This window comes from Catharus ustulatus, chromosome 31 (genome assembly GCF_009819885.2).
Source record: "Catharus ustulatus isolate bCatUst1 chromosome 31, bCatUst1.pri.v2, whole genome shotgun sequence".
Lineage (NCBI taxonomy): Eukaryota > Metazoa > Chordata > Aves > Passeriformes > Turdidae > Catharus > Catharus ustulatus.
Window position 1 is genome coordinate 1,748,229 of NC_046251.1, and position 23,233 is coordinate 1,771,461.

Sequence of the window (23,233 nt, forward strand, 5' to 3'; positions counted from 1 at the left end):
GCTCTCCCCCATCCCTGCCCATCGATTCCATCTGTGCTCTCCCCACTCCCTGCCGCTCGATCCTCTCGGCGCTCTCCCCCATCCCTGCCGCTCGATCCTCTCGGCGCTCTCCCCGCTCCCTGCCGATCGATCCTCTCGGCGCTCTCCCCATCCCTGCCCATCGATCCTCTCGGCGCTCTCCCCGATCCCTGCCGCTCGATCCTCTCGGCGCTCTCCCCCATCCCTGCCCATCGATCCTCTCGGCGCTCTCCCCGCGGGGCTGGCGGGGCCGGAAGTGGCCGGGCCGGGGGGGGGCCCCGGGGCCTCCTCAGGAGCCGCCGCCGCCGCCGCGCCCGGACCCCCCCGGACCCCCCCGGACCCCCCCTCAGCGGGACCCCCGCGCCCCCCCAGCCCCGGGGGGGCTCCGAGCCGGCCCGGTGAGCGCGGGGAGAGCGGCGGGGAGCGCGGGGCGGGGGGCGCGGCCTGGCGGGGCTGTCAGCGCTCCGTGAGGGTGGGGAGGGGGCGCGGGGACCCCCCCAGGGTGGGGCTGGGGGCTCTCGGTGAGGGGGGGGCTGTTCTGAGGGGGGCGCGGCCCCTCCGGGGGTCTCGGGGGGTTTTGGCGGGATCGCGATTTTGGGGGGGGGGGTCGCGACCCTCAGGGGGGTTTGAGGGGGAATTTGAGGGGGGGTCGCACCCCCGGCGCTGTCGGGGCCGTGTTCGGGGCGGGTGTCTCGGTTTTTTTTTGGGGAGGGGTCGTGGGCCCCTCAGCGCTGCTCTGAGGGGATCCCGTGCCCCCCCCACACCCTCAGGGGGTTTTGGCGGGATCGCGATTTTGGGGAGGGGTCGTGGCCCCCCTGAGGGTCTCAGGGCTGTATTGGGGGGGGTCTCAAGGCGTATTTGGGGGGGTCTCAGGGCTGTGTTTGGGGGGGGTCTCAAGGTGTATTTTGAGGTGGGGTCTTCTCTAATTTAGGGGGGGGTCGTGCCCCCCTGAGGGTCCCAAGGCTGCACTGGGGGGGGTCTCGGGTCTGTATTTTTGGGGGGGGTCTCAAGGTGTATTTGGGGAGGGGTCTCCTCTTTTTCGGGGGCTCAAGTCTGTATTTATTTTGGGGTGGGGTCTCACGTCTGTATTTTAGGGTGGGGTCTTCTCTAATTTAGGAGGGGTCGTGCCTCCCCAAGGGTCTCAGGGCTGGATTTTGGGGGGGGGGTCTCAAGGCGTATTTGGGGGGGGTCTGAGGGCTGTATTTATTTTGGGGGGGGTCTCACGTCTGTATTTTGGGGAGGGGTCTCCTCTAATTTAGGGGGGGGTCGTGTCCCCCCCTGAGGGTCTCAAGTCTGTATTTATTTTGGGGTGGGGTCTCAGGGCTGTATTTTGGGGTGGGGTCTCCTGTAGTTTAGGGAGGGGGTTGTGTCCCCCCCAAGGGTCTCAGGGCTGTATTTTGGGGGGGGTCTCCTCTAATTTAGGGAGGTCGTGCTTCCCTGGGGGTCTCAAGTCTGTATTTATTTTGGGAGGGGTCTCAAGTCTGTATTTATTTTGGGGTGGGGTCTCAAGTCTGTATTTATTTTGGGGAGGGGTCTCAAGTCTGTATTTATTTTGGGGAGGGGTCTCAAGTCTGTATTTATTTTGGGGAGGGGTCTCAAGTCTGTATTTATTTTGGGGAGAGGTCTCGAGTCTGTATTTATTTTGGGGAGGGGTCTCAAGTCTGTATTTATTTGGGGAGGGGTCTCAAGTCTGTATTTATTTGGGGAGGGGTCTCAAGTCTGTATTTATTTTTGGGAGGGGTCTCAGAGCTGTATTGGGGGGGTCTCAAGTCTGTATTTATTTTGGGGAGGGGTCTCAAGTCTGTATTTATTTTGGGGTGGGGTCTCAAGTCTGTATTTATTTTGGGAGGGGTCTCAAGTCTGTATTTATTTTGGGGAGGGGTCTCCTCTTTTTCACGGGTTCTCCTGGCGCTGTCAGGACTTTATTTTGGGGAGGGGTCTGGATTTTCTGGCTGTTCCCCTCAAGACCCCCCCCCAAAAGTCAGAACCCCCTGAGGGTCTCAGGGCTGGATTTGGGGAGGGGTCGTCTGATTATTTGGGGAAGGGTCTCCATGTCCCACTGGGGGTTTGGATTTTGGGGAGGGGTCTCAGTGGGGTTTGATTCTGATTTTGGGGGGGGTCTCAGGGCTGGATTTGGGGGGGGGTCCGTCTCCCTTTTAGGGGCTCTCTGATTTTGGGGAGGGGTCTCAGGGCTGTATTTTGGGGAGGGTCTCTAATTTTTGGGGGTCTCCCCGTCATTTTAGGGGCTCACTGATTTTTTTGGGGGGGGGGTCTTTGATTTTTGGGATCTCTGATTTTGGGGTCTCTGATTTTTGGGGTTTCTGATTTTTTGGGTGTCTGATTTTTTGGGGTCTCTGATTTTTGATGATTCAGATTTTTGGGGTCTCTGATTTTTGATGATTCAGATTTTTGGGGTCTCTGATTTTTGGGCTCTCTGATTTTTGATGATTCAGATTTTTGGGGTCTCTGATTTTTGGGCTCTCTGATTTTTGATGATTCAGATTTTTGGGGTCTCTGATTTTTGATGATTCAGATTTTTGGGGTCTCCCCTCCCCTTTTGGGGTGTCTCTGATTTTCCTGTGGGGTCAGGACCCCTCCCCAAATCCCTGCAGGGTTTTAATCCCCCCCCTCCCCTTTGAGGATTCCATGGAATCCCTGGAATGAATTCAGGGGAATCTCCTCCCCCTCCCCAATTCCTGGGGTTTGCTGCCTCCCCTGCACTTTTTATTTTTATTTTTTTAATTTTTTATTTTTATTTTTACTTTTTATTTTTATTTTATTTTTATTTTTATTTTTTATTTTTATTTTATCTTTATTTTATTTTTATTTTTAATTTTAAAATTTTTTTTATTTTAAATTTTTTAAATTTTTATTTATTTTTATTTATTTTTATTTTTGTTTTCATTTTTAATTTTTATTTCTATTTCTATTTTTTATTTTTATTTTTATTTTATTTTTATTTTTTATTTTTTTAATTTTTATTTTTTTAATTTTTAAATTTTTTATTTTTTATTTTAAATTTTTTAAATCTTTATTTATTTATTTATATTTATTTTTATTTTTGTTTTCATTTTTAAATTTTTATTTCTATTTCTACTTTTTATTTATATTTTTATTTTTATTTTTTAATTTTATTTTTATTTTTATTATTAATTATTTTATTTTTTATTTTTTATTTTAAATTTTTTTAAAGTTTTATTTATTTATTTATATTTATTTTTATTTTTGTTTTCATTTTTTATTTTTATTTCTATTTTTTATTTTTATTTTATTTTTATTTTTACTTTTATTTTTATTTTTATTTTATTTTTACTTTTATTTTTATTTTTACTTTTATTTTATTTTTATCTCTTTATTATTTTTTATTTTTACTTTTATTTTTAACTTTTATTTTTATTTTATTTATTTTTATTTTTTATTTATTTTTATTTTATTTTTCTTTTAATTTTTCTTTTCTTTTATTTTTCTTTTCTTTTCTTTTCTTTTATTTTTATTTTATTTTATTTTTATTTTATTTTTTATATTTTTATTTTTATTTTTACTTTTATTTTTATTTGTACTTTTATTTTATTTTTGTCTTTTTATTATTTTTTCTACTTTTATTTTTTAACTTTTTATTTTATTTATTTTTATTTATATTTTATTTTTCTTTTAATTTTTCTTTTATTTTTCTTTTCTTTTATTTATTTTATTTTATTTTTATTTTACTTTTTAAATTTTTATTGTTATTTTTATTGTTATTTTTTATTTTTTATTGTTATTTTTATTTCTATTTTTATTTTTATTTTTATTTTTACTTTTATTTTTATTTTTTTGGGGGGATAAAGAAATTTTTTAGGGAATTTTGGGAGTTCCCAAACCCCCATCCCCAACAATTTTGTGAAGAGAAATTTCCCCTCATATCCCAAAATTCCCAAAAAAGAAATTTTCCTGTGGGGTTTAGGGCAAAAAAAAAAAAAATAAAAAAGAGATTTTTTTTTCCCCCTCTGGATTTTTTTGGGATTTTTCCCCCCTGGATTTTTTTGGGATCCAGGAGAATTTTTGGGATTTTTCCCTTTTGGATTTTTTTGGGATTTTTCCACTTTGGATTTTTTTGGGATTTTTCCACTTTGGATTTTTTTGGGATTTTTCCACCTCCCTCTCCCCGGGGAATTTCGGGGTTATCCCAGGTCAGGCTCTGAGGATTTTTTTGGGATTTTTTTTGGGATCTCTTCCCGAGGGAGCTGCTCCAGTTTGGAATTTAAATTAAAAATAAAAAAATAAAAAAAGTCACAGAGGATGGAACAACCAGAGCTGCATCCCAGAATATCCTGGAATTGTTTTTCCAGCTTTTACTGGGATTTATCCCTCAAAAAATAAAATAAAATAAAATAAAAATAAAAATAAAATAAAAATAAAAAAATAAAATAAAAAATAAAAATAAAATAAAATAAAAATAAAATAAAATAAAATAAAATAAAATAAAATAAAATAAAATAAAATAAATGGATGGAGCAGCTGCAGCTTCATCCCAGAATATCCTGGAATTGTTTTTCCACTTTTTTTTTTTTTTATTTTATTTTAATTTTTTTTTATGGTTGGATTTTCTGAGCAAAGGAGGGGGGAGGGGAAAAAAAATAAAAATAAAAATAAAAATAAAAATAAAAATATTCCCGATTTCCATGGGAGCGCTGGGCCCCCCGGGATGGGATTTAAGCGGGGTTTAAATGGAATTTAGGCGGGGTTTAAATGGAATTTTGGGCGGGGTTTAAATGGAATTTCGGGCGGGGTTTAACTGGGATTTAGGCGGAGTTTAATTGGAATTTTAGGCGGGGTTTAACTGGGATTTAGGCGGGGTTTAACTGGGATTTAGGCGGGGTTTAACTGGAATTTAGGCGGGGTTTAATTGGAATTTTGGCGGGGTTTAAATGGAATTTTAGGCGGGGTTTAAGTGGGTTTTAGGCGGGGTTTAATTGGAATTTTGGGCGGGGTTTAACTGGGATTGCATTGCTGGAGCCAAGGATGGGAATGGCGATTTATTCAGGATTTATTCAGGATTTATTCAGGATTTATTCAGGATTTATTCAGGATTTATTCAGGATTTAACTCCCAATTTTTCCAGCCCCACAAACTGGGAATTTTTTTTTTTTCTGGTTTTTATCCCAGATTCCATTCCTGGTTTTTCCATCCCTGCAAACACTGGGAATTGGTTTTTTTTTTTTCTGGGATTTATCCAGAATTCAATTTCCTGTTTTTTCCAGCCCTACAAAGAGCAGGAATTGGGATTTTCAGGGATTCCATTCCTGGTTTTCCCAGTTGTTCCCAGGCTGGGAATGGGAATTTATTCAGGATTTATTCAGGATTTATTCAGGATTTATTCAGGATTTATCCAGGATTTATTCAGGATTTATTCAGGATTTATCCAGGATTTATTCAGGATTTATTCAGGATTTATCCAGGATTTATTCAGCATTTATTCAGGATTTATCCAGCATTTATTCAGGATTTATTCAGGATTTATCCAGGATTTATCCAGGATTTATTCAGGATTTATTCAAGATTTATTCAGGATTTATTCAGGATTTATTCAGGATTTATTCAAGATTTATTCAGGATTTATCCAGGATTTATTCAGCATTTATTCAGGATTTATTCAGCATTTAATTCCCAATTTTTCCAACCTTGCAAAGAGTGAGAATTGTGATTTTTCAGGGTTTTATCCAGGATTTATCCAGGATTTATTCAAGATTTATTCAAGATTTATTCAGGATTTATTCAGGATTTACTCAACATTTATTCAGGATTTATTCAGGATTTATCCAGGATTTATCCAGGATTTATTCAGGATTTATTCAGGATTTATTCAGGATTTATTCAGGATTTATTCAAGATTTATTCAGGATTTATTCAGGATTTAATTCCCAATTTTTCCAGCCCCACAAACTGGGAATTGGGATTTTTTTAGGGATTTATTCAGGATTTATTCAGGATTTAATTCCCAATTTTTCCATCCTTGCAAAAAGTCAGAATTGGGATTTTTCAGGGTTTTTATTCAGGATTTATTCAGCATTTATCCAGGATTTATCCAGGATTTATTCAGGATTTATTCAGGATTTATTCAGGATTTAACTCCCAATTTTTCCAGCCCCACAAACTGGGAATTGGGATTTTTTTAGGGTTTTATCCAGGATTTATTCAGGATTTAATTCCCACTTTTTCCATCCCTACAAACAATAGGAATTTTTTTTTTCTGGGATTTATTTTTCTTTTTAATTTTTTTTCCCATCTCTTATTTTAATTTATTTTTATTTTATTTTATTTTACTTTATTTTATTTCATTTTATCTTATTTTATTTTATTAATTTTCTTGTACTGTATTTTATTTCTGGAGTGTCCCAGGTGGGAGCAGCCCTGGCTGTGCAGGAGGAGTCAGAGCCGTGGCCCAAATCCTGCTGGGACCCCCAGGGAGTGAATCCCCTGCAATCAACCTCACATCTGTGTCCTGCTTCTGTATTTTATATTTTATATTTTATATTTTATATTTTGTATTTTATATTTTATATTTTATATTTATATTCTATATTTTATATTTTATATTTTATATTTTATATTTTATATTTTATATTTTATATTTTATATTTATATTCTATATTTTATATTTTATATTTTATATTTTATATTTTGTATTTTGTATTTTATATTTTATATTTTATATTTTATATTTTGTATTTTGTATTTTATATTTTATATTTTATATTTTATATTTTCTATTTTCTATTTTCCATTTCCCAGTTCTGAATTCCTCCTGCTTCCCAGGGATCCAGTTCTGTGTTTTCTATTTTCTATTTTATATTTTACATTTTCTATTTTCTATTTTCTATTTTATATTTTAAATTTCATATTTTATATTTTATATTTTATATTTCTGAATTCCTCCTGCTTACCAGGGATCCAATTCTGTATTTTATATTTTATATTTTATATTTTATATTTCCAGTTCTGAATTCCTCCTGCTTACCCAGGGATCCAGTTCTGTGTTTTATATTTTCTATTTTCTATTTTCTATTTTCTATTTTCTATTTTCTATTTTCTATTTTCTATTTTATATTTTATATTTTATATTTTATATTTTATATTTTATATTTTGTATTTTCCATTTCTGAATTCCTCCTGCTTACCCAGGGATCCAGTTCTGCATTTTATATTTTATATTTTATATTTTGTATTTTATATTTTATGTTTTATATTTTATATTTTATATTTTTTATTTCACAGTTCTCAGTTCCTCCTGCTTACCAGGGATCCAATTCTGTATTTTATATTTTATATTTTATATTCTATATTTTATATTTTATATTTTATAGTTTATATTTTATATTTTCCATTTTATATTTTATATTTTCCATTTCCCAGTTCTCAATTCCTCCTGCTTACCCAGGGATCCAATTCTGTGTTTTATATTTTATATTTTATATTTTATAGTTTATATTTTATATTTTATATTTTATATTTTATATTTTATATTTTATATTTTATATTTTATATTTTATATTTTATATTTCCCAATTCTGAATTCCTCCTGCTTACCCAGGGATCCAGTTCTGTGTTTTATATTTTCTATTTTCTATTTTCTATTTTCTATTTTCTATTTTCTATTTTATATTTTATATTTTATATTTTATATTCTATATTTTATATTTTCCATTTCTGAATTCCTCCTGCTTCCCAGGGATCCAGTTCTGTGGTTTCTATTTTATATTTTATATTTTATATTTTATATTTTATATTTTATATTTTATATTTTATATTTTATATTTTCCATTTCCCAGTTCTCAATTCCTCCTGCTTACCCAGGGATCCAGTTCTGTGTTTTATATTTTATATTTTATATTTTCCAGTTCTCAGTTCCTCCTTCTGCCCCTGCTGCTTTTGTGGTGTTTTAAAAAAACAAAGAAAAAAAAACCCAAAAAACAAAAAATACCCAAACAAAAAGAAAAAAACAACAAACAAAAAAAACCCAAAATAAAAAAACCAAACAACAAAAAAACCCAAAACAAACAAAAAACCCCAAAAAAACCCAAAAACAAACAAACAAAAAATCCCCAAACAAAAAAAACCCCAAAAACAAAAAAATACCCAAAACAAATCAAGCAAAAAAAAATAAAAAACAAACAAAAAACCCAAAACAAAACAAAAAACCCCAAACAACAACAGCAACAACAAAACCCAAATAAAACAAAAAAACCCAAAAAACCTCAAAAAACCCAAAAAGAAAAAAAAAACAAAAACGAACAAACAAAACAAAAAATAAAGTAAAATAAAATAAAACAAAATAAAATAAAATAGAATAAAATAAAATAAAATAAAAATTAAATAAAATAATAAAATAAAATAAAAAAACCCAGGAATGGCCTCTGGGGAATTTTTGTCCTTGATGTCCCAGGAATGTCCTGAACCCTGGGATTGTCCCCAGGACTGTGACTGTCCCCAAATTTGGGATTGTCCCCAGGACTGTGACTGTCCCCAAATTTGGGATTGTCCCCAGGACTGTGACTGTCCCCAAATTTGGGATTGTCCCCAGGACTGTGACTGTCCCCAAATTTGGGACTGTCCCCAGGATGGAATGTTCTCAATCCCAGGATTGTCCCAGCAATGGAATTGTCCCCAAGCCTGGGATTGTCCCCAGGACTGGGATGGCAGGACTGGGACTGTCCCTGATCCTGGGATTGTCCCCAGGATGGAATGTCCTCAATCCCAGGATTGTCCCAGCAATGGAATTGTCCCCAGGACTGGGATTGTCCCCAAGATGGGATGTTCTCAGTCCTGGGATGTGCTTGGTTTTTGGGATTGTCCCCAGGACCAGGATTTGTCCCCAGATCTGGGATTGTCCCCAGATTTGGGATGACAGGACTGGGATTGTCACTGGTCCTGGGATTGTCCCCTGGTTTGGGATTGTCCCCAGGGTGGAATGTTCTCAATCCCAGGATTGTCCCAGCAATGGAATTGTCCCCAAACCTGGGATGGCAGGACTGGGATTGTCCCTGATCCTGGGATTGTCCCCAGGAATAGAATTGTCCCTGATCCAGGAATGTCCTCAATCCCAGGATTGTCCCCAGATCTGGGATTGTCCCTAATTCCAGAACTGTCCCCAGGATGGAATGTCCTCAGTCCTGGGATTGTCCCCAGGATGGAATGTTCTCAATCCCAAGATTGTTCCAGAAATGGAATTGTCCCCAAGACTGGGATTGTCCCTGATCCTGGGATTGTCCCCAGACCTGGAATTGTCCCCAGATTTGGGGTGGCAGGACTGGGATTGTCCCCAGGAATGGGATTTGTCCCCAGATTTGGGAGTGCTGGTCAGGATTGTCCCAAGGATGGAATGTCCTCGGTCCTGGGATTGTCCCCTGGTTTGGGATTGTCCCCAGGATGGAATGTTCTCAATCCCAGGATTGTCCCAGCAATGGAATTGTCCCCAAGGCTGGGATTGTCCCCAAGGCTGGGATGGCAGGACTGGGACTGTCCCTGATCCTGGAATTGTTCTGAATTCTGGGATTGTCCCCAGGACTCTTCCTGATCCTGGGATTGTCCCAAATCTGGGATTGTCCCTGATCCTGGGATTGTCCCCAGGAATAGAATTGTCCCTGATCTAGGAATGTTCTCAATTCCAGGATTGTCCCCAGGACTGGGATTGTCCCTGATCCAGGATTGTCCCCAGGATGGAATATCCTCAATCCCAGGATTGTCCCAGAAATGGAATTGTCCCCAGGACTGGGAATGTCACTGGTCCTGGGATTGTCCCCATACCTGGAATTGTCCCCAGATCTGGGATGGCAGGACTGGGACTGTCACTTGTCCTGGAATTGTCCCCAGGACTGGGATTGTCCCTGATCCTGGGATTTGTCCCCAGAACTGGGATTGTCCCCAGGATGAGTGTCCTCAATCCCAGGATTGTCCCCAGGACTGGGATTGTCCCTAATTCCAGAACTTTCCCCAGGATGGCATGTCCTCAGTCCTGGGGTTGTCCCCAGGATGGAATGTTCTCAATCCCAGGATTGTCCCAGAAATGGAATTGTCCCCAGATCTGGGATTGTCCCCAGGACTGGGATGGCAGGACTGGGATTGTCCCCAGGACTGTGACTGTCCCTGATCCAGGAATTGTTCTTAATCCTGGGATTGTCCTTGGCTTTGGGATTGTCCCCAGAACTGAGATTGTCCCCAGGATCAGTGTCCTCAATCCCAGGATTGTCCCAGCAATGGAATTGTCCCCAAGGCTGGAATTGTCCCCAGATCTGGGATGGCAGGACTAGGACTGTCCCTGATCCTGGGATTGTCCCCAGATCTGGGATTGTCTCAGAAATGGAATTGTCCCCAAGCCTGGAATGGTCCCCAGATCTGGGATGGCAGGACTGGGGCTGTCCCTGATCCTGGGATTGTCCCTAATTCCAGGATTGTCCCCAGGATGGAATGTCCTCAACCCTGGGATGTGCTTGATTTTTGGAATTGTCCCCAGATCTGGAATTGTCCCCAGATTTGGGGTTGCAGGACCAGGATTGTCCCCAGGACTGTGACTGTCCCCTGATCTGGGATTGTCCCTGATCCTGGGATTGTCCCCAGGAATGGAATTTGTCCTCAGGACTGAGATTGTCCCCACATCTGGGATTGTCCCCAAGACTGTGACTGTCCCTGATCCAGGATTGTCCCCAGGATGGAATGTCCTCAATCCCAGGATTGTCCCAGCAATGCAATTGTCCCCAGGCCTGGGATTGTCCCCAAGCCTGGGATGGCAGGACTGGGATTGTCCCAAATCTGGGATTGTCCCTGATCCTGGGATTGTCCCCAGGAATAGAATTGTCCTCAATTCCAGGAATGTCCTCAATTCCAGGATTGTCCCCAGGACTGGGATTTGTCCCCAGGACTGGGATTGTCTCAGGAATGGAATTGTCCCCAAGGCTGGGATTGTCCCCAGATCTGGGATGACAGGACTGGGATTGTCCCTGATCCTGGGATTTGTCCCCAGAACTGGGATTGTCCCTAATTCCAGAATTGTCCCCAGGATGGAATGTCCTCAATCCCAGGATTGTTCCAGAAATGGAATTGTCCCCAAACCTGGGATTGTCCCCAGACCTGGGATGGCAGGACTGGGATTGTCCCTGATCCTGGGATTGTCCCCAGATCTGGGATTGTCCCCAGGATGAGTGTCCTCAATCCCAGGATTGTCCCCAGAACTGGGATTGTCCCTAATTCCAGAACTGTCCCCAGGATGGAATGTTCTCAAACCCAGCATTGTCCCAGAAATGGAATTGTCCCCAAGGCTGGAATTGTCCCCAGGACTGGGATTGTCCCAAATCTGGGATTGTCTTGAATCCTGGGATTTGTCCCCAGAACTGAGATTGTCCCCAGGACTTGGATTGTTCTTAATCCTGGAATTGTCCTTGGCTTTGGGACTGTCCCCAGATCTGGGATTGTCCCTGATCCTGGAATTGTCCCCAGGAATGGAATTTGTCCTCAGGACTGAGATTGTCCCCACATCTGGGATTGTCCCCAAGACTGTGACTGTCCCTGATCCAGGATTGTCCCCAGGATGGAATGTTCTCAGTCCTGGGATTGTCCCCAGGATGGAATGTTCTCAATCCCAGCATTGTCCCAGCAATGGAATTGTCCCCAAGGCTGGAATTGTCCCCAGACCTGGGATGGCAGGACTGGGATTGTCCCCAAGACTGTGACTGTCCCTGATCCAGGAATTGTTCTTAATCCTGGGATTGTCCTTGGCTTTGGGATTGTCCCCAGATCTGGGATTGTCCCTGATCCTGGGATTGTCCCAGCAATGGAATTGTCCCCAAGGCTGGAATTGTCCCCAGACCTGGGATGGCAGGACTGGGACTGTCCCTGATCCTGGGATTGTCCCCAGAACTGGGATTGTCCCCAGGATCAGTGTCCTCAATCCCAGGATTGTCCCCAGGATGGAATGTTCTCAATCCCAGGATTGTCCGCAGGATCAGTGTCCTCAATCCCAGAACTGTCCCCAGGATGGAATGTTCTCAATCCCAGGATTGTCCCAGCAATGGAATTGTCCCCAAGCCTGGGATGGCAGGACTGGGATTGTCCCCAGGAATAGAATTGTCCCTGATCCAGGAATGTCCTCAATTCCAGGATTGTCCCCAGGACCAGGATTTGTCCCCAGATCTGGGAGTGCTGGATCAGGATTGTCCCCAGGATGGAATGTTCTCAGTCCTGGGATTGTCCCAGCAATGGAATTGTCCCCAGGACTGGGATGGCAGGACTGGGACTGTCCCTGATCCTGGGATTGTTCTTAATTCTGGGATTGTCCTGAATGCTGAGATTTGTCCCCAGAACTGAGATTGTCCCCAGGATCAGTGTCTCCAATCCCAGGATTGTCCCCAGGATCAGTGTCCCCAATCCCAGGATTGTCCCCAGATCTGGGATTGTCCCTGATCCTGGAATTGTCCCCACCTGGTTTATAAAATATTCCCCATTAACAGGAGATATCCCATGTAGAAATAACAATTTCAAAATTAAAATAAAATTAAAATAAAATTAAAAACTAATTAATAACAAATGGATAACCAATCATTATCCATTAATAAAAATTAAAAGCTAATTAACAGCCAATTAAGATGCAATTAATAAATAAAAATGATAAGTTATTATGAGCCAATTAATAAACAATTAATAGGTCATTAATGTCCAGATAAAAGGTAATTAACACTCAATTAATCACTAATTAACACCTAGCTAATAACTAAATAATACTTAATTAATACCTAATTAACAACCAATAATAAGAAATTATTGTCAAATTAATAACTAATTAATATAGAAATAATAGCTCATTAATAGCTGATTAGAGCTCCCTCATCAGCAGCAGCTCCTCTTTCCTTGCAGATTCTGGAATTTCCCCAGAATAAAATACAAAAAAATCCCAAAAATCCCAAAAAATCTCTAAAATCCCTAAAATCCAAAAATACCCATAAAATAAAAAAGCCCTAAAATCCCAAAAATAAAAAAATAATTTAAACTCCCCCCAAAAAAATAAAACCCAAAAAAATCCCCAAAAATTACCAAAAAAATCCCCAAAAATTCTCAAAAAAATCCCTAAAAAATCCCCAAAAACTCCCCAAAAAATCCCTAAAAATTCCCAAAAATTTTCAAAAAAACAAAAAAAAAAAAATCCGCCAAAAAATTCCCAAAAAAATCCCTAAAAATTCCCCAAAAAATCCCCCAAAAAATCTCAAAAAATAAAAAAAATCCCAAAAAATCCCCCAAAAATCTCCAAAAATTCCCCAAAAATCTCCAAAAAAATCCCCCAAAATTCCCCAAACACTCCCAAAAAACCCCTAAAAATACCCAAAAATTCTCAAAAAAATTTTAAAAATCCCCAAAATCCCAAAAAACCCCAAAAATCCCCCAAAAAATCCCAAAATATAAAAAAAAATTCCCCAAAAATAAAAAAAATCCCCCAAAAATCTCCAAAAAAAATCACCAAAAAAAAAAAAAATCCCAAAAAAACCCCCAAAAATCCCTAAAAATTCCCCAAAAATCCCTAAAAATCCCCAAAAAACCCCCAAAATTCCCAAAAAACCCCTAAAAATTCCCAAAAATTCTCAAAAAAAAAGCCCCAAAAACTTTCCCAAAAAATAAGAAAAAATTTTTAAAAATTTCCAAAAAAATTTTTAAAAACCCCCAAAAATTCTCAAAAAAATCTCTAAAAAATCCCCAAAAAATCCCAAAAAATCCTCAAAAAATCCCCCAAAAAATCCCCAAAAAATCCCCCAAAATTCCTCAAAATTCTCCAAAAGATAAAAAAAAAATCCTCCAAAAAATCCAAAAAAATCCCAAAAAAATCCCAAAAAAGCCCCAAAAGCTCCCTAAAAAATCCCCAAAAATTCCCAAAATATCCTCAAAAATCCCAAAAAAATCCCAAAAAATCCCCCAAAAATCTCCAAAAATTTCCCAAAAACTCCCAAAAAATCTCCAAAAAAATCCCCCAAAATTCAAAAAAAACTCCCAAAAAAACCCTAAAAAATCCCCAAAATTTCCCCAAAAATCCCCAAAAAACTCAAAAAATCCCAAAAAATTCTCCAAAAAATTCCCCAAAAAATCCCCAAAAAAATCCCAAAAAATCCCCAAAAAATCCCCAAAAAACCTCAAAAAATCCCAAAAAATTCTCCAAAAAATCCCCCCAAAAATCCCTAAAAATCCCAAAAAAAATCCCAAAAAATCCCCCAAAAATCTCCAAAAATTCCCCAAAAACTCCCAAAAAATCCCCAAAAAAATCCCCCAAAATTCCCAAAAAAACTCCCAAAAAAACCCTAAAAAATCCCCAAAATTTCCCCAAAAATCCCCAAAAAACTCAAAAAATCCCAAAAAATTCTCAAAAAAATCCCCCCAAAAATCCCAAAAAAATCCCTAAAAATTCCCAAAAATTCTCAAAAAAAAATCCCCAAAAAATCCCTAAAAATTCCCAAAAATCCTCAAAAAAAATTTTTAAAAATCCCCCAAAAAATCCCAAAAAATTAAAAAAAATCCAAAAACATTTTTAAAAAATCCCCAAAAATTCTCAAAAAATCTCCAAAAAAATCCTCAAAAAATTTCCAAAAAAATCCCAAAAAAATCCCCAAAAATTCTCAAAAAAATCCCTAAAAAATCCCCAAAAAATCCAAGAAAAATCCCAAAAAAATCCCCAAAAATTCTCAAAAAAATCCCAAAAAAATCGCCAAAAAATCCCCAAAAAATCCCAAAAACCCCAGGAATCCCCAGTTCCCCTTTGCCCTCCCCCATTGCAGAATTTTCCATGGAAAGTTCTGGAATTGGAGCAATTTTCTCTTTTTGCAGGAGCTGTGCAGCCATGGACATCGAGGACTGCAACGCGCGATCCTACATCACCGGTGAGGGGCTGGGGGCAAAAATTTAACTAAATTAACCCAAATTTACCAAATTCCACAAATTCCACATTTCCCTGATTATTCCCAAATGTTCCCTGGTTTTTCCTGATTTTTCCAGATTTTTTTTCCTGATTTTTCCTGATTTTTCCTGATTTTTTTCTGATTTTTCCCTGATTTTTTTCTGATTTTTTTCTGAATTTTTCCCTGATTTTTTCCTGATTTTTCCTGGATTTTTTTCCCCCAAAATTTTTTTTCTGGATTTTCCCCCAGATTTTTTTTCTGGATTTTCCTCCAGATTTTTTCCAGATATTTCTGATTTTTCCCTCATTTTTTTCTGATTTTCCCTGATTTTCCATGATTTTTTCCTGATTTTTTTCTGGATTTTCCCCAGATTTCCCCTGATTTTTCCCAGATTTTGTTCTGGATTTCCTCCAGATTTTTTCCTGATTTTTTCCCTGGATTTTCCCTGACTTTTCTGGATTTCCCCAGATTTTTTTTCTAGATTATTCCCAGATTTTTTTTTTTTCCCCCTGGATTCCCCCCAGATTTTTCCCTGATTTTCCCCCAGATTTTCCCTGGATTTTTCCAAGATTTTCCTAGGTTTTTTTCCAGATTTTTCCTGGATTTCTCCTAATTTTTCAGGATTTTTCTTGGATTTTTTCCCTGATTTCTCCCAGATTTTTTCTGGATTTTCCCCAGATTTTCCCAGATTTTTTCCCTGGATTTTCCTGGATTTTTCTCAGATTTTTCCCAGATTTTTTCCTGGATTTTCCCAGATTTTTTTCCAGATTTCCCCCAGATTTCCCCTGATTTTTCCTGATTTTCCATAATTTTCCCCTGATTTTTTTCCAGATTTTTTCCATATTTTTTATCTGGATTTCCCCTGATTTTTACCCCCCATTTTTCCCAGATTTTACCCAGATTTTCTCAGATTTTTTCCAGATTTTTCCTGGATTTTTCCCAGCTTTTCTCCAGATTTATCCTGATTTTTCCCAGATTTTTCTCTGATTTTACCCAGATTTTTCCCTGTTTTTCTACACATTTTCCTCCTATTTTTCCTGTATTTTCCCCCAGATTTTCCCTGGATTTCCCCCAGATTTTCCCCCCATTTTCCCAGATTTTTTTCTGGATTTTTCCCTGTTTTTCCACACATTTTCCTTCAATTTTTCCCATATTTTTCCCAGATTTTCCCTGAATTTTCCCCCTATTTTTCCCATTTTTCTGCACATTTCCCCCAAACTTTTCCTGTATTTTCCCCACATTTTTCCTGGATTTTTTCCAGATTTCCCCCAAATTTTTCCTATATTTTCCCCACATTTCCCCAGATTTTTTTGGAGCAAATTTGATTCATCCAACCCCAAAATCCCAAACTGGGACCGAATTTTTTGGGATTTATCCCAATTTCCCCACAGCTTCAATTCCTGATTTTTTTTTCCCCTTTTAGGAACTAAAAAACCTCCAGGGGTGGGAAAAAACCAAAAACTGGGGGAAAAAAACCCCAAAAAAAACCCCAAAAATATAAATTTGAACGCAGATGGTGGGAAAAAAATTAAAATTGGGGGAAAAAAACCCCAAAAAAACCAAATAAAAATAAATTTAAGTGCAGAGAGTGGGAAATTCCCCCTTGGATCAGGGCTGGAATTTCCAGGAGGGAATAAAAACTTGAGGGGAAAAAACCCCCTAAAAACCCCCAAAAAATAGAAAATTGAGTTCAGAGGGTGGGAAAAAACAAAAAATTGAGGGGAAAAACCAAAAAATAGAAATTTGAATGCAGAGGGTGGGGAAAAAAACCCAAAATTCGAGGAAAAAAAACCAAATAAAAATTAATTTGAGTGCAGAGAGTGAGAAAAAAAACAAAAATTAAGGGGAAAATAACCCCAAAAAAAAAAAAAAATTAGAAAATTGAGTGCAGAGGGTGGGAAAAAACCCAAAAATTGGGGTGAAAAAAAACCAGAAAAAAATAGAAATTTGAGTGCAGAGGGTGGGAAAAAACTAAAAATTAGGGAAAAAAAAACAGAAAAAATGAAATTTAAGGGCAGAGAGTGAGAAAAAAACAAAAAATAAGGGGAAAAAAACCCCAAAAAATTAAAAAAAAAATAAATTTAAGTGCAGAGGGTGGGAAAAAACCCAAAAATTGGGGTGAAAAAAAATTAGAAAAAAATAGAAATTTGAGTACAGAGGGTGGGAAAAAATTTCAAAATAAATGAAATTTAAGTGCAGAGGGTGGGAAAAAACCCCAAAAATCGAGGAAAAAAACCCCAAAAAACCAAATAAAAATAAATTCGAGTGCAAAGGGCTGGAAATTCCCCTTGGTCAGGGCTGGAATTTCCAGCAGGGTGGGAATTGTTCCCATTCCAGCCTGGCAGGAGGGAGGGGAGGAGATCCAGGAAAATTCCAGCAGGGCCAGAGCTGGGAAAGTTCCCAGGGAAAGTCTGGAATGTTCCCAGGGCTGGGCCCGGAGGGATTGGGAGGGAGGGGAAGGGGGGAGGGGAAATTGGAATTTTCCAGGTTTAGAATCATCCCCAAAAAAAAAAAAAATTAAATTACAAAAAAATTAAATTAAAAAAATTAAATTAAAACATTAAATTAAAAAAATTAAATTAAAAAAAATTAAATTTAAAAAATGGGGTTGGATTTTTGTTCCTAAAAAAAAAAAATTAAATTAAATTAAAAAATGGGGTTGGATTTTTGTTCCCAAAAGGGGGGCGAGCTCATCCCAAAAAAAAAAAAAATTAAATTAAATTTAAAAATGGGGTTGGATTTTGGATCTTTCTGATTCCCAGATTGTTGGGAGTGCTGGGATCCAAACCCTGCTGTGCTTTCCCAAATTAATTCCCAAATTAATTCCCAAATTAATTCCTAAATCAATTCCCAAATTCCCTCCATTTCTCCCTGAAAAATTTGGGATCCCACAAAAATCTGGGATCCATCCCTGCTGTTCTTTATCACATTCCCAAATTAATTCCTAAATTAATTCCCAAATTAATTCCCAAATTCCCTCTCCCCATTCCTGGTCCCATTCCCACCCCCTGAATTTTAGAATTGCTCCAATTCTTCCTGAAAAAATTTGGATTTCTGTAAAATCTGGGATCCATCCTTGCTGTGCTTTATCACCTTTCCAAATGAATTCCTAAATTAATTCCTAAATTAATTCCCAAATTAATTCCCAAATTCCCTCTCCCTCCTCTTCCAGTCCCATTCCCACTCCCTGAATTTTGGGATTGCTCCATTTCCCCTGAAAAATTTGGGATTTCTGTAAAATCTGGGATCCATCCTTGCTGTGCTTTATCACATTTCCAAATTAATTCCTAAATTAATTCCTAAATTAATTCCTAAATTAATTCCCAAATTAATTCCTAAATTCCCTCTCCCTCCTCTTCCTGTCTCATTCCTGGTCCCATTCCCACTCTCTGAATTTTGGGATTGCTTCATTTTTCCCTGAAAAATTTGGGATTTCGGTAAAATCTGGGATCCATCCCTGCTGTGCTTTATCACATTCCCAAATTAATTCCCAAATTAATTCCTAAATTAATTCCTAAATTAATTCCCAAATTCCCTCCCACTCCCTTCCCTGTCTCATTCCTGGTCCCATTCCCACTCCCTGAATTTTGGGATTGCTCCATTTTCCCCTGAAAAAATTGGGATTTCAGTAAAATCTGGGATCCAAACCCTGCTGTTCTTTCCCAAATTAATTCCCAAATTCCCTCCCCTCTCCCCCTCCTCTTCCCTTTCCCATTCCTGGTCCCATTCCCACTCCCTGAATTTTGGGATTGTTCATTTTTCTCTCAAAAATTTGGGATCTCTCTAAAATCTGGGATCCAAATCCTGCTCTCATTTTCTTCTCCCTCTCCTTTTCCCATTCCTGGTCCCATTCCCACTCCCTGAATTTTAGGATTGCTCCATTTTCCCCTGAAAAATTTGGGATTTCTGTAAAATCTGGGATCCAAACCCTGCTGTGCTTTATCACATTCCCAAATTAATTCCCAAATTAATTCCCAAATTAATTCCCAAATTAATTCCCAAATTAATTCCCTCCCCCTCCTCTTCCTCTCCCATTTCTGGTCCCATTCCCACCCCCTGAATTTTGGGATTGCTTCATTTGTCCCTGAAAAAATCGGGATTTCTGTAAAATCTGGGATCCATCCCTGCTGTGCTTTCCCAAATTAATTCCCAAATTCCCTCCCCTCTCTCATTCCTGGTCCCATTCCCACTCCCTGAATTTTGGGATTGCTTCATTTTTCCCTGAAGAATTTGGGATTTCTGTAAAATCTGGGATTCAAACCCTACTGTGCTTTATCACATTTCCAAATTAATTCCCAAATTCCTTCCCCATCCTCTTCCAGTCCCATTCCCACTCCATGAATTTTAGGAAAATTTAGGATCTCTGTAAAATCCAGGATCCAAACCCTGCTCTCATTCCCTCAAATTAATTCCCAAATTCCCTCCCCCTCCTCTTCCTGTCCCATTTCTGGTCCCATTCCCATTCCCTGAATTTTAGGATTGCTCAATTTTCCCCTGAAAAATTTGGGATCCCACAGGAATCTGGGATCCAAACCCTGCTCTCATTCCCTCTCCTTTTCCCATATTCTTAAATTAATTCCCAAATTCCCTCCCCCTCCTCTTCCTGTCTCATTTCTGGTCCCATTCCCACTCCCTGAATTTTGGGATTGCTCCATTTTTCCCTGAAAAATTTGGGATTTCTGTAAAATCCAGGATCCAAACCCTGCTGTGCTTTATCACATTCCCAAATTAATTCCCAAATTCCCTCCCCTCTCCCTCCTCCTGGTCCCATTGCCACTCCCTGAATTTTGGGATTGCTCCATTTCCCCTGTAAAATCTGGGATCCAAACCCTGCTCTCATTCCCTCTCCTTTCCCACATTCTTAAATTAATTCCCAGATTTCCTCCCCCTCCTCTTCCTGTCTCATTTCTGGTCCCATTCCCACTCCCTGAATTTTAGGATTGTTCCATTTTTCCCTCAAAAATTTGGGATTTCTGTAAAATCCGGGATCCAAACCCTGCTCTCATTCCCTCCTCCCTTCCCAAATTCCCTCCCCTGTCCCTCCTCCCCCATTCCTGGCTCTCATTCCTGCTCCCATTCCCACTCCCTCAATTTTGGGATGGTTCCATTTCTCATCCCCATCCTGCTGGAATTTGGGATCCCACTGGAATTCAGGATTCCCACAAAACCCTTCCCCCATTCCCAGTTCGTGGTTTTTAGGAATGTCCCATTTCTCCCTGGCCCCAATCCCACTAAAATTTGGGATCCTGCCCTCCTTTCCCAGTTCCATTCCCAGTTTTTGGGTGTCCCAATTCTCTCCCTGCTCGTTTCAATTCCCACTAAAATTCTGGGATCCTGCTCAGATCTGGAATCCCACGCTCGCTCTGAGCCATTCCCACATTCCCACATTCCATTCCCACATTCCAGTCCCTCCCATTTCCCAGTTCCTGCCTTTTGGGAATTTCCCATTTCTCATTCCTATCCCACCAAAATCCCGAGATCCCTCTGAAATCCTGGACCCCACTAAAATCTGGGATCCCACTAAAATCTGGTATCCCACCAAAATCCCGATATCCCACTAAACCCTGCCATCCCTCCCTCTCTCCCTCCCTCCTCCCCCCATTCCCATCCCTCCTCCTCCCCTCCCTCTCCCGTTCCTGGTTCCATTCCCATTCCTGGTTTTTAGGAATGTCCCATTTCTCCCTGGCCCCAATCCCACTAAAATTTGGGATTCCCTCCTCCCTTCCCCCATTCCCACATTTCCATTCCCACCCTTTCCTCTCCCATTCCCATTCCTGGTTTTTAGGAATGTCCCATTTCTCCCTGTCCCAAATCCCACTAAAATCTGGGATCCTGCCCTCATTTCCCAGTTCCATTCCCAGTTTTTAGGTGTCCCATTTCTCTCTCTGCTCGTTTCAATTCCCACTAAAATCCTGGGATCCTGCTCAGATCTGGAATCCCACGCTCGCTCTGAGCCATTCCACATTCCCACATTCCATTCCCACATTCCAGTCCCTCCCATTTCCCAGTTCCTGCCTTTTGGGAATTTCCCATTCCTATCCCTGTGAAATCCGGGACCCCACTAAAATCTGGGACCTCACTAAAATCTGGGATCCCTCTGAAATCCCGATATCCCACCAAAATCCCGATATCCCACTAAAACCTCTCATCCCTCCCTCTCCCCCTCCCTCCTCCCCCATTCCCATCCCTCCTCCTCCCCTCCCTCTCCCATTCCCATTCCTGGTTTTTAGGAATGTCCCGTCTCTCCCTGGCCCCAATCCCACTGAAATTTGGGATTCCCTCCTCCCTCCCCCCATTCCCACATTCCCTCCCCTCCCTCTCCCATTCCCAGTTCGTGGTTTTTAGGAATGTCCCATTTCTCCCTGTCCCAAATCCCACTAAAATTTGGGATCCTGCTCTCCTTCCCTCTCCCATTCCCAGTTCCCAGCTTTTGGGAATGTCCTGGAATCCTGCTCAGATCTGGAATCCCACGCTCGCTCTGAGCCATTCCCACATTCCCACATTCCATTCCCACATTCCAGTCCCTCCCATTTCCCAGTTCCTGCCTTTTGGGAATGTCCCATTTCTCCCTCTCTTCGTCCCAATCCCTCTAAAATTTGGGATCCTGGGACCCCTCTGAAATTCTGGGATCCCTCTGAAATCCCGGTATCACTCCAAAATCCCGATATCCCACCAAACCCTGGCATCCCTCCCTCCCTCCCTCCCTCCTCCCCCATTCCCATCCCTCCTCCTCCCCTCCCTCTCCCGTTCCTGGGGCAATTCCCAGTTCCTGCCTTTTGGGAATGTCCCATTTCTCCCTCTGCTGGCCCCAATCCCTCAGAAATTCTGGGACTCCACTGAAATTTGGGATCCCTCCCTCCTCCCTCCCCCCATTCCCATCCCTCCTCCTCCCCTCCCTCTCCCGTTCCTGGTTCCATTCCCATTCCTTTTTTTTAGGAATGTCCCATTTCTCCCTGTCCCAAATCCCACTAAAATTTGGGATCCCTCCCTCCTCCCTTCCCTCATTCCCACATTCCCTCCCCTCCCTCTCCCATTCCCAGTTCGTGGTTTTTAGGAATGTCCCATTTCTCCCTGGCCCCAATCCCACTAAAATTTGGGATCCTGCCCTCATTTCCCAGTTCCCAGCTTTTGGGAATGTCCCATTTCTCCCTCTGCTCGTCCCAATCCCCTCTGAAATCCTGGGATCCTGCTCAGATCTGGAATCCCACGCTCGCTCTGAGCCATTCCCACATTCCCACATTCCATTCCCACATTCCAGTCCCTCCCATTTCCCAGTTCCTGCCTTTTGGGAATTTCCCATTCCTCGTTCCTATCCCTCTGAAATCCGGGACCTCACTAAAATCTGGGATCCCTCTGAAATTTTGGGATCCCTCTGAAATTCTGGTATCCCACCAAAATCCCGATATCCCACCGAACCCTGGCATCCCTCCCTCTCCCCCTCCCTCCTCCCCCCATTCCCATCCCTCCTCCTCCCCTCCCTGTGCCATTCCTGAGCTGGATTTTCCCTGGATTCCAGGAATTTGCTCTTCCTGGAAGGTGAGCGGCTGCGTTCGCCCCTCCAGCGCCTCCCTCCGCCCCGCCGGGATCCCGCGCTGCTTCCCGGGAATCCCGATCCAGGCATCTCCGGGATTCCTCCCTCAAGGTACCAAACAATTCCCGACATTTCAAACAACAACAAAAAAAAAAAATTCCCGGAAAAAAAAACTCCGAGCTGGGAGGGGATTGAAGGGATTTCAGGAATTCCCGGCTGGAATGAGGGAGGAGGGAAAAGCTGGAGTGGTTTTTTTTTTTTTTTTTTTATATTTGGCCACTCCCCGAGGTGGGATTTAGGGATTTAGGGATTTGGGAGGAGCCGGAGATTCCCGGAGCGCCTCCGGGATTTGGGGATTTGGAGCTGCTGGAATTGTCGGGGTTGGGAGTGGAGAGAGCTGGAAGCGGGATGAGGCTCCAGGAGATTCCCAAAGGTTGGTGCGGGGTTTTTTGGGATTTTTTTGGGGTTTTGGGGTTTGGGATTTAATCCTGGAAGGGGTTTTGAGATCCTGGAATTTGCTTTTTCCATGTGGGAAAAAATGTTGGAGTTGGAGCTGAGCCGGGTGGGATCGGGGTCAGATTCCGGGATCATCCTAAGGGTTGTTCCCAAAGATTTTTGGGATTTTTGGGGTTTGGGATTTTCTCCTGGAAGGGATTTTGAGATCCTGGAATTCGCTTTTTCCATGTGGGAAAAATATCTTGGAGTTGGAGCTGAGCCGGGTGGAATCAGGGCACAGCTCTGGGATCTTCCCAGGGGTCGCTCTTGCCCCGTTCCAGGGGAT

General features: G+C 40.8%; 1 protein-coding gene across 2 annotated transcripts in view; it reads left to right on the forward strand.

The window, feature by feature from the left end:
* The first annotated feature begins 337 nt into the window (after positions 1–337).
* Positions 338–23,233, forward strand: part of IKZF4 (IKAROS family zinc finger 4) — a 58,304-nt gene continuing 35,408 nt past the window's right edge. Inside the window, exons 1-3 of one of the 2 annotated variants that reach the window (XM_033083281.2) lie at positions 338–416; positions 14,851–14,903; positions 22,438–22,563. In XM_033083281.2, coding sequence (XP_032939172.1) covers positions 14,864–14,903; positions 22,438–22,563 — 166 coding nt within the window. In that variant the 5' untranslated portion in view covers positions 338–416; positions 14,851–14,863. Of the gene's footprint in view, positions 417–14,760; positions 14,904–22,437; positions 22,564–23,233 lie in introns of those variants that run through there. The other variant, XM_033083280.2, reaches the window with a different exon arrangement.